Source organism: Glycine soja, chromosome 7 (genome assembly GCF_004193775.1).
Source record: "Glycine soja cultivar W05 chromosome 7, ASM419377v2, whole genome shotgun sequence".
In the NCBI taxonomy this organism is placed as follows: Eukaryota; Viridiplantae; Streptophyta; class Magnoliopsida; order Fabales; family Fabaceae; genus Glycine; species Glycine soja.
The window spans coordinates 31,848,077-31,860,593 of record NC_041008.1 but is presented as its reverse complement, the minus strand read 5'-3'; the positions used below and the strand labels follow the sequence as shown (position 1 = coordinate 31,860,593).

At 34.4% G+C, this 12,517-nt stretch overlaps 1 protein-coding gene and 1 pseudogene across 1 annotated transcript; one reads left to right on the top strand and one right to left on the bottom strand.

The window, feature by feature from the left end:
* Positions 1-5,830, bottom strand: part of LOC114420589 — a 32,189-nt pseudogene extending 26,359 nt beyond the window's left edge.
* Positions 5,831-6,447: 617 nt separating this feature from the next.
* LOC114420587 lies at positions 6,448-8,461 on the top strand. Its single transcript, XM_028386445.1, has 3 exons — positions 6,448-7,189; positions 7,290-8,102; positions 8,187-8,461. Exons 1-3 carry the CDS (start codon positions 6,448-6,450, stop codon positions 8,459-8,461), a joined length of 1,830 nt encoding a protein of 609 aa, XP_028242246.1.
* The last annotated feature ends 4,056 nt before the right edge of the window (positions 8,462-12,517 follow it).

Genomic DNA, 12,517 nt, shown 5'->3' with positions numbered 1-12,517 from the left:
AATTTGAAGTGCTTCTTAGTCCAATAGCTCATAAGGTGGTTGACCCCTTGCTTCTTGACTCAAATTCTTCAAGGGATGACACCAATCCTCCTTCCAATTCCCTATATGGCAACCCACAAACAAGGAAACAAAGAGACAAGCAATAACCAAAGACCAAAAAAAATGAAATGAAAGCTAAACCAATGGAGTTTTAACAAGACAATTTTTCAAGGATTACTCAACAATTAAAGCAATAAAAATGACATAGAAGAAAGCTAGGACTCAAAGAGAAACTTAGAATGGCTCTAGAGTAGAGTAAAAAAAACTAAAAAAAAGACTCAACAAACCTCTAGCTTTGGCACTTTTTTTCACAGTAATTTTCAATTGAAATTTTGGAACTAAGATTGGTATAACATAGGCACCAATTATAGAGTAAATTTTGAGCCAAAACAACAAGCACACTTTCCTTTCACTTTTTTTTTCTGGATACTGATTTTTTCTGCCAACTTGTATGATTTTTATATTTTTTTTCCTTTTCTCCAAATCACTTGGTTCTTTTTTTATAACTTTCTTCCAGATGTCTGTAAAATTCAGTAAAAATTTCAGCTCAAAATTCGAAGTAACCAATTCTCAGTAATTTTTACAAGTTTGTATGTCCAAGCTGCCAGCACCAGCGATTTTTTTTTAAGCATGGTATATTGATTGCCTTGGGCTTACTTTCAACCTTCCTATGTATGTTGAACTCACTAGGATTGTTTACCACAGTTTTAGGAGTTCAATATTCACTTAGGATCAACGTTTCAGCCAGCAATTCAATCACCAAAACTCAAATTCACAATAGACACAATCATAAGGAAACCTAAAAGTTCAAGAAAAGGTTCACAATCAAAGACTCTCTAAGAATTTTGCATGAACATGTTAAGGACTAATTAACATGAAAGATTTGACTCAAATCAAATCATAGGCTAAAATAATTTCATACACTCAGGAACAAATGAGTTAGACAAAGAAACAAGAAAATAAAATCCAGCACAACATAAGAAATCTTATGTGACAAGTTTCATGACTAGACATGACTTCTATGACAAAACTACAATAGGTGAACAAGTCACTCTAGATTTTTGAGGTTTTCTCCTACTTAAATATTTTTGTAAGAATTTTATGGTTTAGGTTTCAGCCACAAAAAATAACAAGACAAAACTCAAAGGAACCTAAACTCAACACAATTCATAGTTCAAGAACAAGAACAAGAAATTTGAACCATAGAAAATCAAATCTAGCTTCTATAGCAAGTTTAATCAGTGGAAACTCTAAAGAATCATGTTAACAACATTTAGCACAATACATGTGAGGAGATAGTGGAGAAAAATGAAGAAATAACAATGGAAGAAAAGTAAAGCAAAAAAATTAATGGAGGTTTAAGGAGCACCTACTTGAAGCTCTTGTGCTCTGATTACCACTTGATGGAAGCTTGCTTATGGAGCTTCTATGGAGGCTGGATCTTTGAGCTTCAATGAGGTCCTTTAATGGTGATTTTCCACCATGGAGATGCAGCGGAAGACAAAGGAGAAGAGGTGAGAGGAGGCGCCATCCACTAGGGAATAAGCCATGGAAGAAGGAGCTTCACCACAAAGATGAGCCTTGGATAAGAAGCTTGGAGAGGATGCTTCAATGGAGGAAAAGAAAGAGGGAGAGAAAGAGAGAGGGGGGAGCACGAAATTGAAGGAAGAAAAAGGGAGAGAAGTTGAACTTTGAGTTGTGTCTCACAAGACTCTCATTCATCAAAGTTACCACAAGTATTACACATGCTTCTATTTATAGACTAGGTAGCTTCCTTGAGAAGCTTTCTTGAGAAAACTTCCTTTAGAAGCTTCTTTGAGAAAACTTCCTTGAGAAGCTAGAACTTAGCTACATACACCTCTCTAATAACTAAGCTCACATCCTTGAGAAGCTTCCTTGAGAAGATTCCTAAAGAAGCTAGAGCTTAGCTACACACACCTCTCTAATAGCTAAGCTCACCTCCTTGAGTTGAGAAGCTAGAGCTTAACTACACACCCCTATAATAGCTAAGCTCACCCCTATTCCAAAAATACATGAAAATACAAAAAAAAAAGTCCCTACTACAAAGACTACTCAAAATGCCCTGAAATACAAGGCTAAAACCCTATACTACTAGAATGGCCAAAATACAAGGCCCAAAAGAAGGAAAAACCTATTCTAATATTTACAAAGAAGAGTGGATCCAACCTTGACCCATGGTCTCAAAAATCTACCCTAAGGTTCATGAGAACCCTAGGGCCTTCTTTAGTAGCTCTAGCCCAAGCCTCTAGGAGTCTTCTATCCAATACCCTTAGGGGGTAGGATTGCATCACAGAGGCCTTTTCTTTGGATTCAGAAGCCATTTCTTTCTTCAGAGATGCAGAAGCAACAGGAGCCCAAACACGTTGTTCCTTCAACAAAGCACGCATCTTGATGCGCCACAGATCGAAGCTGTTCTTTCCATTGAATTTCTCAATCCTGATTGTGTTTGACATGATTTCTTGAGTGTTCTTGATCACCAAGAAGCAGCGAAAGAACCAGAAACAAGACTCCCACAGCTTGATCTTTATATTCAGACGAGAATATTGAATTCCCTTGATCGCAACTTGAGCTCTTGATACCAGTTTGTTATGGAAGTGATGAAGAACAAGCAAGAACAACAGCAACAGAAACAACAGAAAGTTATGTCATACACATAGAGTTTTGCAGCAAGGTGAAAGAGAAGGAAAGAGAGAAAGAACACACACAGAATTGCGTGGTTCACCTTGATCAAGGCTACATCCACGGGAGGAAAAACAGAAAGCTTTTTTCTTATTATGGTTGCAGTATACAAATGGAAGCTTGTCTCTAAAAAAAATACAGGGCATCCTTGCTTTATATAGGCAGAGGACAAAACAGAAAAAAAAAAATAACAGAATAAACTTCCATATGGATTTAGGTCACAGTCCAACATTATCAATATGTTCATGGAAATGACGGAGAACACGATTTGAGATATTAATCTCTGGAACACAAAAGTATACTTTGCAAGGTGTGATCTGAACCCAGAGAACGTATAACAACCGTGTATCCAAGGATATTGCAGGTGACCGAGGATGATTCTTTGATTTAAGGTACGTTTTGTACTGATCCGTCAGCCACTTTGTGGGTTCATCGCAGAATTGCTTTGAATGGTAAATCTTTTCTGAAGCATGTTCAATAAATTCAAGGGGCATTCTACAGGGATCAACCAAGCGATAGAAGTCACCATCAAGTGAAGGTTCTGCAAGACACGCATGCTGAACCAATGAATTGACTTTAAACAAGATGTCATATGGAATTTGACCACCTTGAGGAGGAGCAACAATGGGGACCAGACCCCAATTTTGAGAAAAGGGAACTCCAGTCTGTAAAGTGTATTGCCTCTCACTTTCCTCGTAATAAGCAAAGTTTTCACTGAAATTTGGAAATTGTCGGCCATTAGGAAGCTCCAGACATATGGCAGAGGACTGCCCAATACGACTATCAGAAGTGAAATCAATTGCCCGGATCCATTGCTCATCAAGGACATCTCTGTAGTAGTTGAACAAAGGATCATCAAATATATTTGCTGATGTAGGTACATCATTCTCAAAAACCCGGGGAGCACCAAGTAACTGACAATTGAAGCGAATTGGATAAGATTCAGCAATCATAGTAAAATACAATTTCAGAAAAGAGACAATCATAAAATCTGATAAGAGTTCATAATTAAAGATGAAAAAGCTAATGCAGTAAATATTAATTTGCACGAAGTTTTATCTCTGATAAGTAATAGACTGTAACGTATTTAGCACAAAACAAAATTTCTTAAACCCATTATTGCAGAAGATATAATATGGAATAATTTCAATTAGGAAAACTTGCTCAACATGAAAGGTAACAATTAAAAATTTGAGAGACAATAAAATAACTACTTTGATTTGGGAGATAATCTTACGTTTACTTTCTGAAAGAAAACATACATGAAAACAAAATGTAGGAGAACATTGAGAAACTTTTGATTAAGAAAACTAATTGAAGAACCATTTCTAAACATTAAAACTACCTTTCCTTTATATCTTATTTAATGTAGTAGCCATAAATGTCCCAAGTTCACTCAACTTTGATTTTAATTGCAGAACCATTTCTAAACATTAAAACCACCTTTCCTAATCATATTGAGCAACAAACCTAAAATATTATCTTCTCCGTTTTTGTATGAAATTCTATAATAACCCAACACTGTTTAATAAAAATAAATTTCCTAAAGATAAATTAATCTAGGCCATGGAAATAGAGGAAAAACTATTCTAAACTAAAGAGTAGGAGAAATCTTAGCACCTGATGGAAATGGAAATGGAAAACCAAATTACATACCATTCAAGGGACTTTTTCTTATACAATAATTTTCAGATGCCAAATTCTTCATCGAATCATTATTTCAAATTTCCTTAGTTGAAATTCATAAGCAAGAACTTTCTACAGAATCTATAACTCCATATCTTCCTCATTTTACATGTTTTGTGCTTTGTTGTTTTGTATTTTGTTTTTTGGTAACTGAGTTCTGGAACACTAGGAAGGATGCTTAGGCATATCATTTTATTGGTGGTCTCTGCAACTGTCAGTTTGGTAGCATTTTTATTTTTGGAAAATAAAAAATTAGGGTGAAGAGATGATTGCCCCAGTCCAAGGACAGGAAAGGCCACAAGCATAGAAAAACTTAAAAGTTAATATTACCATACTCCAATTGCAAACCCCTGGATTCGAAGCCAAGCTATGTATTTGTCATGATTCAACTCCAGTTGGAAGTTTAACATGTTCATTATTAATTTCATTCAGAAATTAAATTATATGCCTTAAAACACATAATGAAAAAGTTAAGTTTAACAACCCGAATCAAGAGATATCATGTAGTCTCATTCCGTGGTCGATGCAGCTCAATCTTCCGAATGTTCTCATATGAAAGCTCAAGTTTGTATTGCACATTGTTGTGGGAAAATAAGAAATGCATCTTTCTCATTCCAGTCCCAAAATTTACAACAACATCCTGCTTTTTCCATAAAACAGAATTTTCCCCTATGTTGTTAATAGCGGCCGTCACGGCCGCTATCACGGCGGCGCGGCGCGGCACCCTACCGCGACGAAGGCAGGAGAAGCGGGGCAGTTCAGAGTAGCGGCCGTCGCGGCTGCTAAAGCGGCGGCGCGGCGCGGGATCTCGACGCAAAATTTCGCGCGCTACACTGACAGCCCAAAATGCCCTCACTTAATGCGAGAAAGTGAGGGTATTTTTGGCTTTTTTTTTATTACCTGGCCATTGAAGCTCCCTCCCCGATCTGTTATCCAAACGGCTTGAGAAACCCTTTCTCCATTGAAGCTGCGCTGCAACCTCGACCTGCGACTCCGACGACTCCGTCCAGCGACTCCGACGATCCCGTCCAGCGACTCCGGCGACGACTCTGCACCCGACGAAGCTGCAACCCGATGAGTCTTCGTCCTGCGACTGCGCCACGCCGCCACCCCCTTGCTTGAGGTGAGGAAGACAACGAAGAGGATTTTTTTGGTCTTACTCTTACCTTGCTGTTGGGTCTTGGCCTCTTGCTGTTGGGTCTTGGCCTCTTGGGTGTCTGCGGCTCTGTGCTGTGATTTTTATTTTATATGAATTGAATTCATTTTTTTGTGAAGCATGAAGTAGTTATTAACTTATTATCCACCACCTGTCATGTGACTGCCACATATGCTAGATTCTAGAATTGTCTAGCAACTAGCAAAGTGTTGAATCAACAATAAAAAATTGAGGAACAATCTCAGCCATAGTTGTTATCCACCTGTTGATGCATGTGTGCAGAAAATGAAAGCCAAAGAATTTAAAAAGAGTTGACTGTAGCTGTGAATAGTTTGTGTCAATTAATTTTTACCTTGTTACTTACTAATTAATTTTTTGATGATTAATTTTTACCTTGTTACTTACTAATTAATTTTTTGATAATTAATTTTTACCTTGTTACTTACTAATTTTTGGCTTTGGCTGTAACTGTGAATGGTTTGTATCAATTAGTTCACAATTTTTTGTTGTTCAAGTAAGAACTCTAGCATTAGGGAGTGACACTATTTATTTACATAATAGAGTGCAGAATTTTATGTAATTTTTTATTTGGTTGCAGTGCTTTAGTCTCCTTACTGTGCATTAGACTTTAGTCTACTAGAATGTTGAATTCAGAGGGATCTTCGTTGTTCAAGCCTACCGGTGATAGGGTAGATGCCTTTTGGAAATGGAACAGTTTAAAGGATAAAAATAACAGGAAGAGTGTAACCTGTGATTTTTGTCACAAAACGACTACGAGAGGAATTTCTAGAGCAAAAAGACATCAACTTCAAATAAAAGGAGATGTGGGTTCTTGTAAAAAAGTACCGGAGGATGTTAAATTAGAAATGATTGCTGCTTATGAGAAGAAAATAGCTGAAACTGCAGCATACATGGAGGCAATGCAAGAAGAAGACGAGGAAGAGGAAGATGGGATCCTAGAGATTGCAAGACTTAAAAGTGGAAAAAAGCATCCAACAACATCAAATGAAGCCTCCTCAACTGCTTCCAATAAGAGGATCACAACTAAAAAAGGCCCTATTGATTTTTTGTTCTCCAAAGCACCTGAAGAAAGTATCAAATTAGGAAAAACCATGAGACAATCAAGTGTAAATGAAACTTATAACAAGGCTACAAGAGACAGGGCAGTTCAGTACATTGCTCGTTTCTTTTTTAGGAATGGAATACCATTCAATGTTGCTAAATCAAAAAGTTTCAAGTTGATGATTGAGGCGATTGGAACCTATGGTCCTCATTTAAAGCCTCCAAGCTATCATGAATTGAGAGTTCCACTCCTTAAAATAGAGTTGGAATACACGAAGGGCTTATTGAGGGGTCATGAGGAGGAGCGAATCAAATATGGGTGTTCAATTATGTCAGATGGTTGGACGGATAGGAAGAATAGAACTTTGATTAACTTTTTGGTAAATTGTTCGTTGGGAACACAATTTGTGAGGAGTGTGGATGCTTCTGAATACATGAAGACTGGTCAGAAGGTCTTTGAGCTTTTGGATAGCTTTGTTGAGGAGATTGGAGAAAAGAATGTTATTCAAGTGGTGACGGACAATGGAAGTAATTATGTGTTGGCGGGTGAGAATTCAATCATACTTAATGAAGTTTTTTTTGTAGTTACTTATAACTTTTAATTGTTACACTACTCATACAAGTTTATTGATTTTGGTCTTTTTAGCTAAAATTTTACAAGTCACGAGACCAAAAATATTTTGGACTCCATGTGCTGCACATTGTCTTGACTTGATGCTAGAAGATATTGGAAAGATCCCAAAAGTAAAAAGGGTTATACAGAGAGGCATCAAGCTTGTAGGCTACATTTACAACCATGCATTGGCTTTGAACACCATGAGGAAATTCACACAAAAAACTGAATTAGTGAGACATGGAGTTACAAGATTTGCTACCACTTTCTTAACTTTGCAAAGATTGCATAAGCAAAAGGCCAATCTTAGAAGGATGTTTACTTCAGATGAATGGTTGAAGTCTAAGGCAGCTAAAGAGCCCAAGGGGAAGCAAGCAACAGATGTTGTTCTTATGCCATCATTTTGGAATGATGTTGATTATGCTTTAAAGGCTATGGGGCCTCTTGTAAGGGTGTTAAGGTTGGTGGATAATGAAAAAAAAAAACCTGCAATGGGTTTCATTTATGAAGCAATGGATAGGGCCAAAGAAGCAATTCAAAGAGCTTTCAATAACAATGAAGGGAAGTATAAGGATATCCTTGCAATCATTGATAAAAGATGGGATTGCCAACTTCACCACCCTTTGCATGCAGCGGGTTATTATCTAAATCCAAAGTTCTTTTACACCAATCCAAACATTGACAGTGATAATGAAGTGGTGGATGGCCTCTACAAATGTATTGATAAGCTTAGTGAAGATGATGATTTTGTAGTTGAAGTTCACAAACAATTGCTAGTGTATAAAAGGGCTGGGGAGAGGTTTGGTATGACTGCAGCAATGAAAGCAAGGACTGAAATATCTCCTGGTAAGTGGAAAAATTCACTTATAAATTTGAATGATTAATTAATAATATCTGTAAATGCTAATGCATATGAATTGCATTTTACAGTTAAGTGGTGGAAATTGTATGGAGGAAAAACACCACACTTGCAAACCATTGTCATTAAAGTTCTAAGTTTGACTTATAGCTCATCAGGATGTGAGCGTAATTGGAGTACCTTTGAGCATGTACGGAAAGTTCTAAGTTTGGCGAACACAGTTCCTTCACCAGTACGCTGCTCTACAAAAGTCTTTACATCAGACACATTCACAGATGTAGGGAATCCATACAACTCAATTGTTTTACCCATCCTAAATGCTAATTCTTTCTCCTTTCCTGGATAGAAGTAGAAAAAATTAAAAAATGGAAATAATACAGATGTGAAAATATCAATGTTATCAATGACGGATGACGGAAGGCCAAAATTCCTCCATATAGACCCGCCATTGCGGCCTTTGGTGCCACTATAGGGAGCTTCCCTTCACAAATTGATTATGGCGGTTGGCAAAAAATCTGCCACACCATCCTGCCATTGTGGCCATGGCACTGCAATTTAACAGCACTGGAAAAAATTATAATGCCACAACAAGTAATTAAAAGAAATCAATTTGTATTAACAAGCAGATTCAACAATTTGTGACGATTAAAGCAGAATAAAGTTTACGCACATTATCCAGGTAAATATACACATTATTGTATATACACTGAGCATATTCACCAAATTTGTTAAATTTAAGACTGCTACGTCTGCAACTTGTTAATCACTTCTTAATGATAGAAATATCACTGAAGTCGGAACACGACTACACGTAAGTTCACAGTGTAGGTTTATTTTTAACCAATTATTGAGAAATAACGTGTTCCACATATTCATTTCTTATTGCATATAACAATCTAAATATTCTTACTCAGAAACTGGAAAGAGTTTTGAACTAATGAACAACATAGAAATCCAGTATACTCGCAACAGAAAAGTGGAAAGGTTCAACTTCAAAATTTATTCACTTTACCCTGAATGTTATGCATGTAAAACTTAAATATGCAACAGGTCCTTATAGTCAAACCATAGTCAGCAAAACTTAAGAAGACTCATAATGTCTTTTGAAAATGTAAACATCCCTAAAAGGAAGAAAACAAGAGCAACATTTATTTGCTAGGTAGCAACAGTTTTAGAAACAATATGGAATCTACATAGATATTATATTGCATTCTTTTAAGTCTTCAAGTTTCCTAAAAGTAACTTAACTTTTTTCCTTTTCATACTTAAATATGTAAAGCGTCCATATAGTCTAACCATATTCAGAAAAACTTTGCAAGCACATTGATATAACAAGACATATTTATGGTGCCAGAGGAATCGTAGTTATCCCTTATATCTTTCAAAAACAGCAAATAATCTTCAAACAGTTGAAATAATTGTAACACAAATTTGCAGGGACAAACAACTTTAGATACAAAATGGAATCTACATAGAAGAGTACTAGTGTGTCTGTTTCACAGTCATCACAACAGAAACCCACGTTCACCCGGATGAAACAAATCTTGCATCTATGTTTTGTCTATTGGAAAGTGTGAACGGACTTTAAAGTGCATTCCAATGGATCTCCAAACATACCATACATTGTATACTTCTACTGAATTATCTAAAAGTTTTTTAACAATTTGACCCATTTGAAGAATGCAAAACACCTCTCAACAAATTTCAGGTGCTTCTTTTTTTGTCAAGCCTAGATTATGTCCAGACATAAAAAAAATAAAAAAATAAAAATGAGAAAACAACTCTTAGCAACTCAGCACTACTTATGGAAGTCCAACCTCCAATTATTTATAAAAGTAGGAAGGTGGCAGCAGGGATAAAGCATTGAGAAATTACTGTCAATAGAAGATTGTAGCCTAGCATCATAATACCTAATACATTATTTCATTTGTTTCACATTAAATAACATTCAAGGAAAAATATTCCACAAGAGAAAATGAATTCTCCCTTGCAAAAACTAATTGCCCAATAGAACTAAAAATAAAGAAGAAAATGAAAACAGATGTCAAGAACTAGTTCAACCTTTAGCCTGCATTTTTTAGAAACCTTTGCTTCAAATGTAACATGCGAGTTAGATCATGAATTCAGGAAAATATTCAGATTCAAAATACAGATGGTTCATTCGTAAAAAAATGTAAAGGCAGCTTCCACCTATCTCAGGAACTAAATAATCACAGGATTACAATGTCAGCAACTTTAATTGTCCTCCAGTTGCTATCAGTAAGTATAAAGGAGTAAAATTCAAAGAGTTTAAAGCTCCAGAAATTACACAAAAAGAAGATCAAACAATTAAATCTATGGTATACACAAAACTGTTAAACCTTAGCTTTACATCTCTCGATATCTAGTAAATTATGCTACCTCATTTCTCAAAATAAGCAGCAGCAGAAATAGAGCCCTGGTTGTAGTTCGTGATGTGGATTCAAACATGAAAAAGTTGGTTAAAAATTAACAAACAAGCTATATAGGATCAACAAAACTGGCAAATACCCGTTGCTTTCAGCCATTTGGGCAAAGAAGTAAATTAAAAAAGAAGATAGAAATCCATTAAAACTTTTTTGTACATAGTCAAAATATAAAGCTGGTAAATTTTGAGTCCAATCTTAATAACAAAACTGATCCATGAATTTTTACTTTACTTTTGTGAATTAGAAAACTGATTCAAGAATTTCTCTCTTCTTTTCTTATTACAACAACTATCACATCTACCACTTTTTTTTTCTCTACCTTCTCTTTTTTTTTTTTTCCTTTCTGATATCTCACTCTGCCTTCCACCCAAAATATGATCTACGTTTACATATTTTCCCAAAAAGATGTACTAGTCAAAGAAACCATAGAAAGAAAAACCCATTTAGTTCATAAAAACCTCCCCATCAAAGGAATTGTTAGACATAAAAATATTCATTTGTGCTCACCTCTTCCAAAAGTATCAGAAGCTCTACAATCGTGTGGTAAAGCTCAAATGTTTTTCTCCAATCTTCTGAAAAAAACAATAAAAAAAAATGCGAACTTGACAGAAATGCAACATATTTGTCTAAGAAAGACAGAATTCTTCCACACCAGCAACCATTAAGGCATTTTCTTTGCAAAAATTATGTGAAAAATTGAGTGGAAAATTATTCTTAAAAGTGAAAAATTGAAATTGTTTCTAACTATCTTAATAGAAAAAGCAAAAAGGATTAACAAAAGTATTATGGAAAGTATTCTTAAAAGTATTTTAGGGCTAACGAAAATAAAATAATTTTTCAAATTTATATTTATTAAATTTAAATTCAAAAAGATAGATGAATTGAGGGAAAGAAAAAAATAAAGTTTGAGGGAGTTTGGTGAAGCTTACCGCATCAGATAGTGATTTCTGACAATGTTTTCACACACCTTTGTTTGATTATGCAATTGCAAGCAATGTGGAGAGTATGCGAAAGGAATAGCGCCAAAAACGGAAATATTTATTTAATTTGTCATTTAAAAATTTATTTATATAACAAAATATATTTAACTAAATTACATGAAAATTAACTGCTTTTAATTTAAAAGGAATTTTATTTGAAGACATTATTCGTTTTTATGGTGTTTATTTAAAGATACAAAGGAGAAAACAATGTAACATTTAAATGAATAACGTATTAAATAAAATATAATTTGGACTAGAAAAATAGAGAAGCCAAAACTTTGGAGAAAACAAGACTATGTGTATTCATTTTAATAGAAGTAGCTTATTTATGGATATAAAAAATAAATGGGAAGATATAAAAGATAAATATAAATAAAAAAATATCATAAAAGATAATAAAAGATATATACAAAGTCATAAATATATTATTTATTGCATAAATAATAATTTTTTATTTTTGCATTTTTGTATTCCTCTTCAGTTTAAAAATATTTTCTTTTCTCAACTAAAAACAGATTAAAAAATGTTCCTATTTATTTTTTATCCAAACAGTGCATCATTAATTATTTTATTTCAATTAATAAAAAAAATCTAAAAATAAATTAAAACTTAAAAATGATGATTCACTTTTATATAACAAATTAAAATTTTTATTCTTAAGCGAAATAATATTATATGTACTTTCTTTAATGCAATCATTTTGTTTTCACGTAGAAATCGAATTTAGATAGCGATTGTTTACGACAACTTATTTATATATCTTAATCAATTAAGCTAGAACCTAGTCGGTTCGCACTTTTTTAATGGCAGGCAACTTCTATTCTTTTTCATTTTATATGTTTGTAAATCAACATATTATGCTTTCATATCAAAATAAATTAATATTTATTTTTCAATTAATGATCCAATCAAATGAGGGTTTTTTTTATATTTTTAATTAACATGGAACATAATAAAATATTTCAAAATAAC

Coding starts and splice junctions, on each gene's coding strand:
- LOC114420587 (XM_028386445.1), top strand. CDS start 6,448: ATGATTGCTGCTTATGAGAAGAAAATAGCTGAAACTGCAGCATACATG. Junction 7,190..7,289: donor AAGTAATTATGTGTTGGCGG/GTGAGAATTCAA, acceptor TGGTCTTTTTAG/CTAAAATTTTACAAGTCACG. Junction 8,103..8,186: donor AAGGACTGAAATATCTCCTG/GTAAGTGGAAAA, acceptor TGCATTTTACAG/TTAAGTGGTGGAAATTGTAT.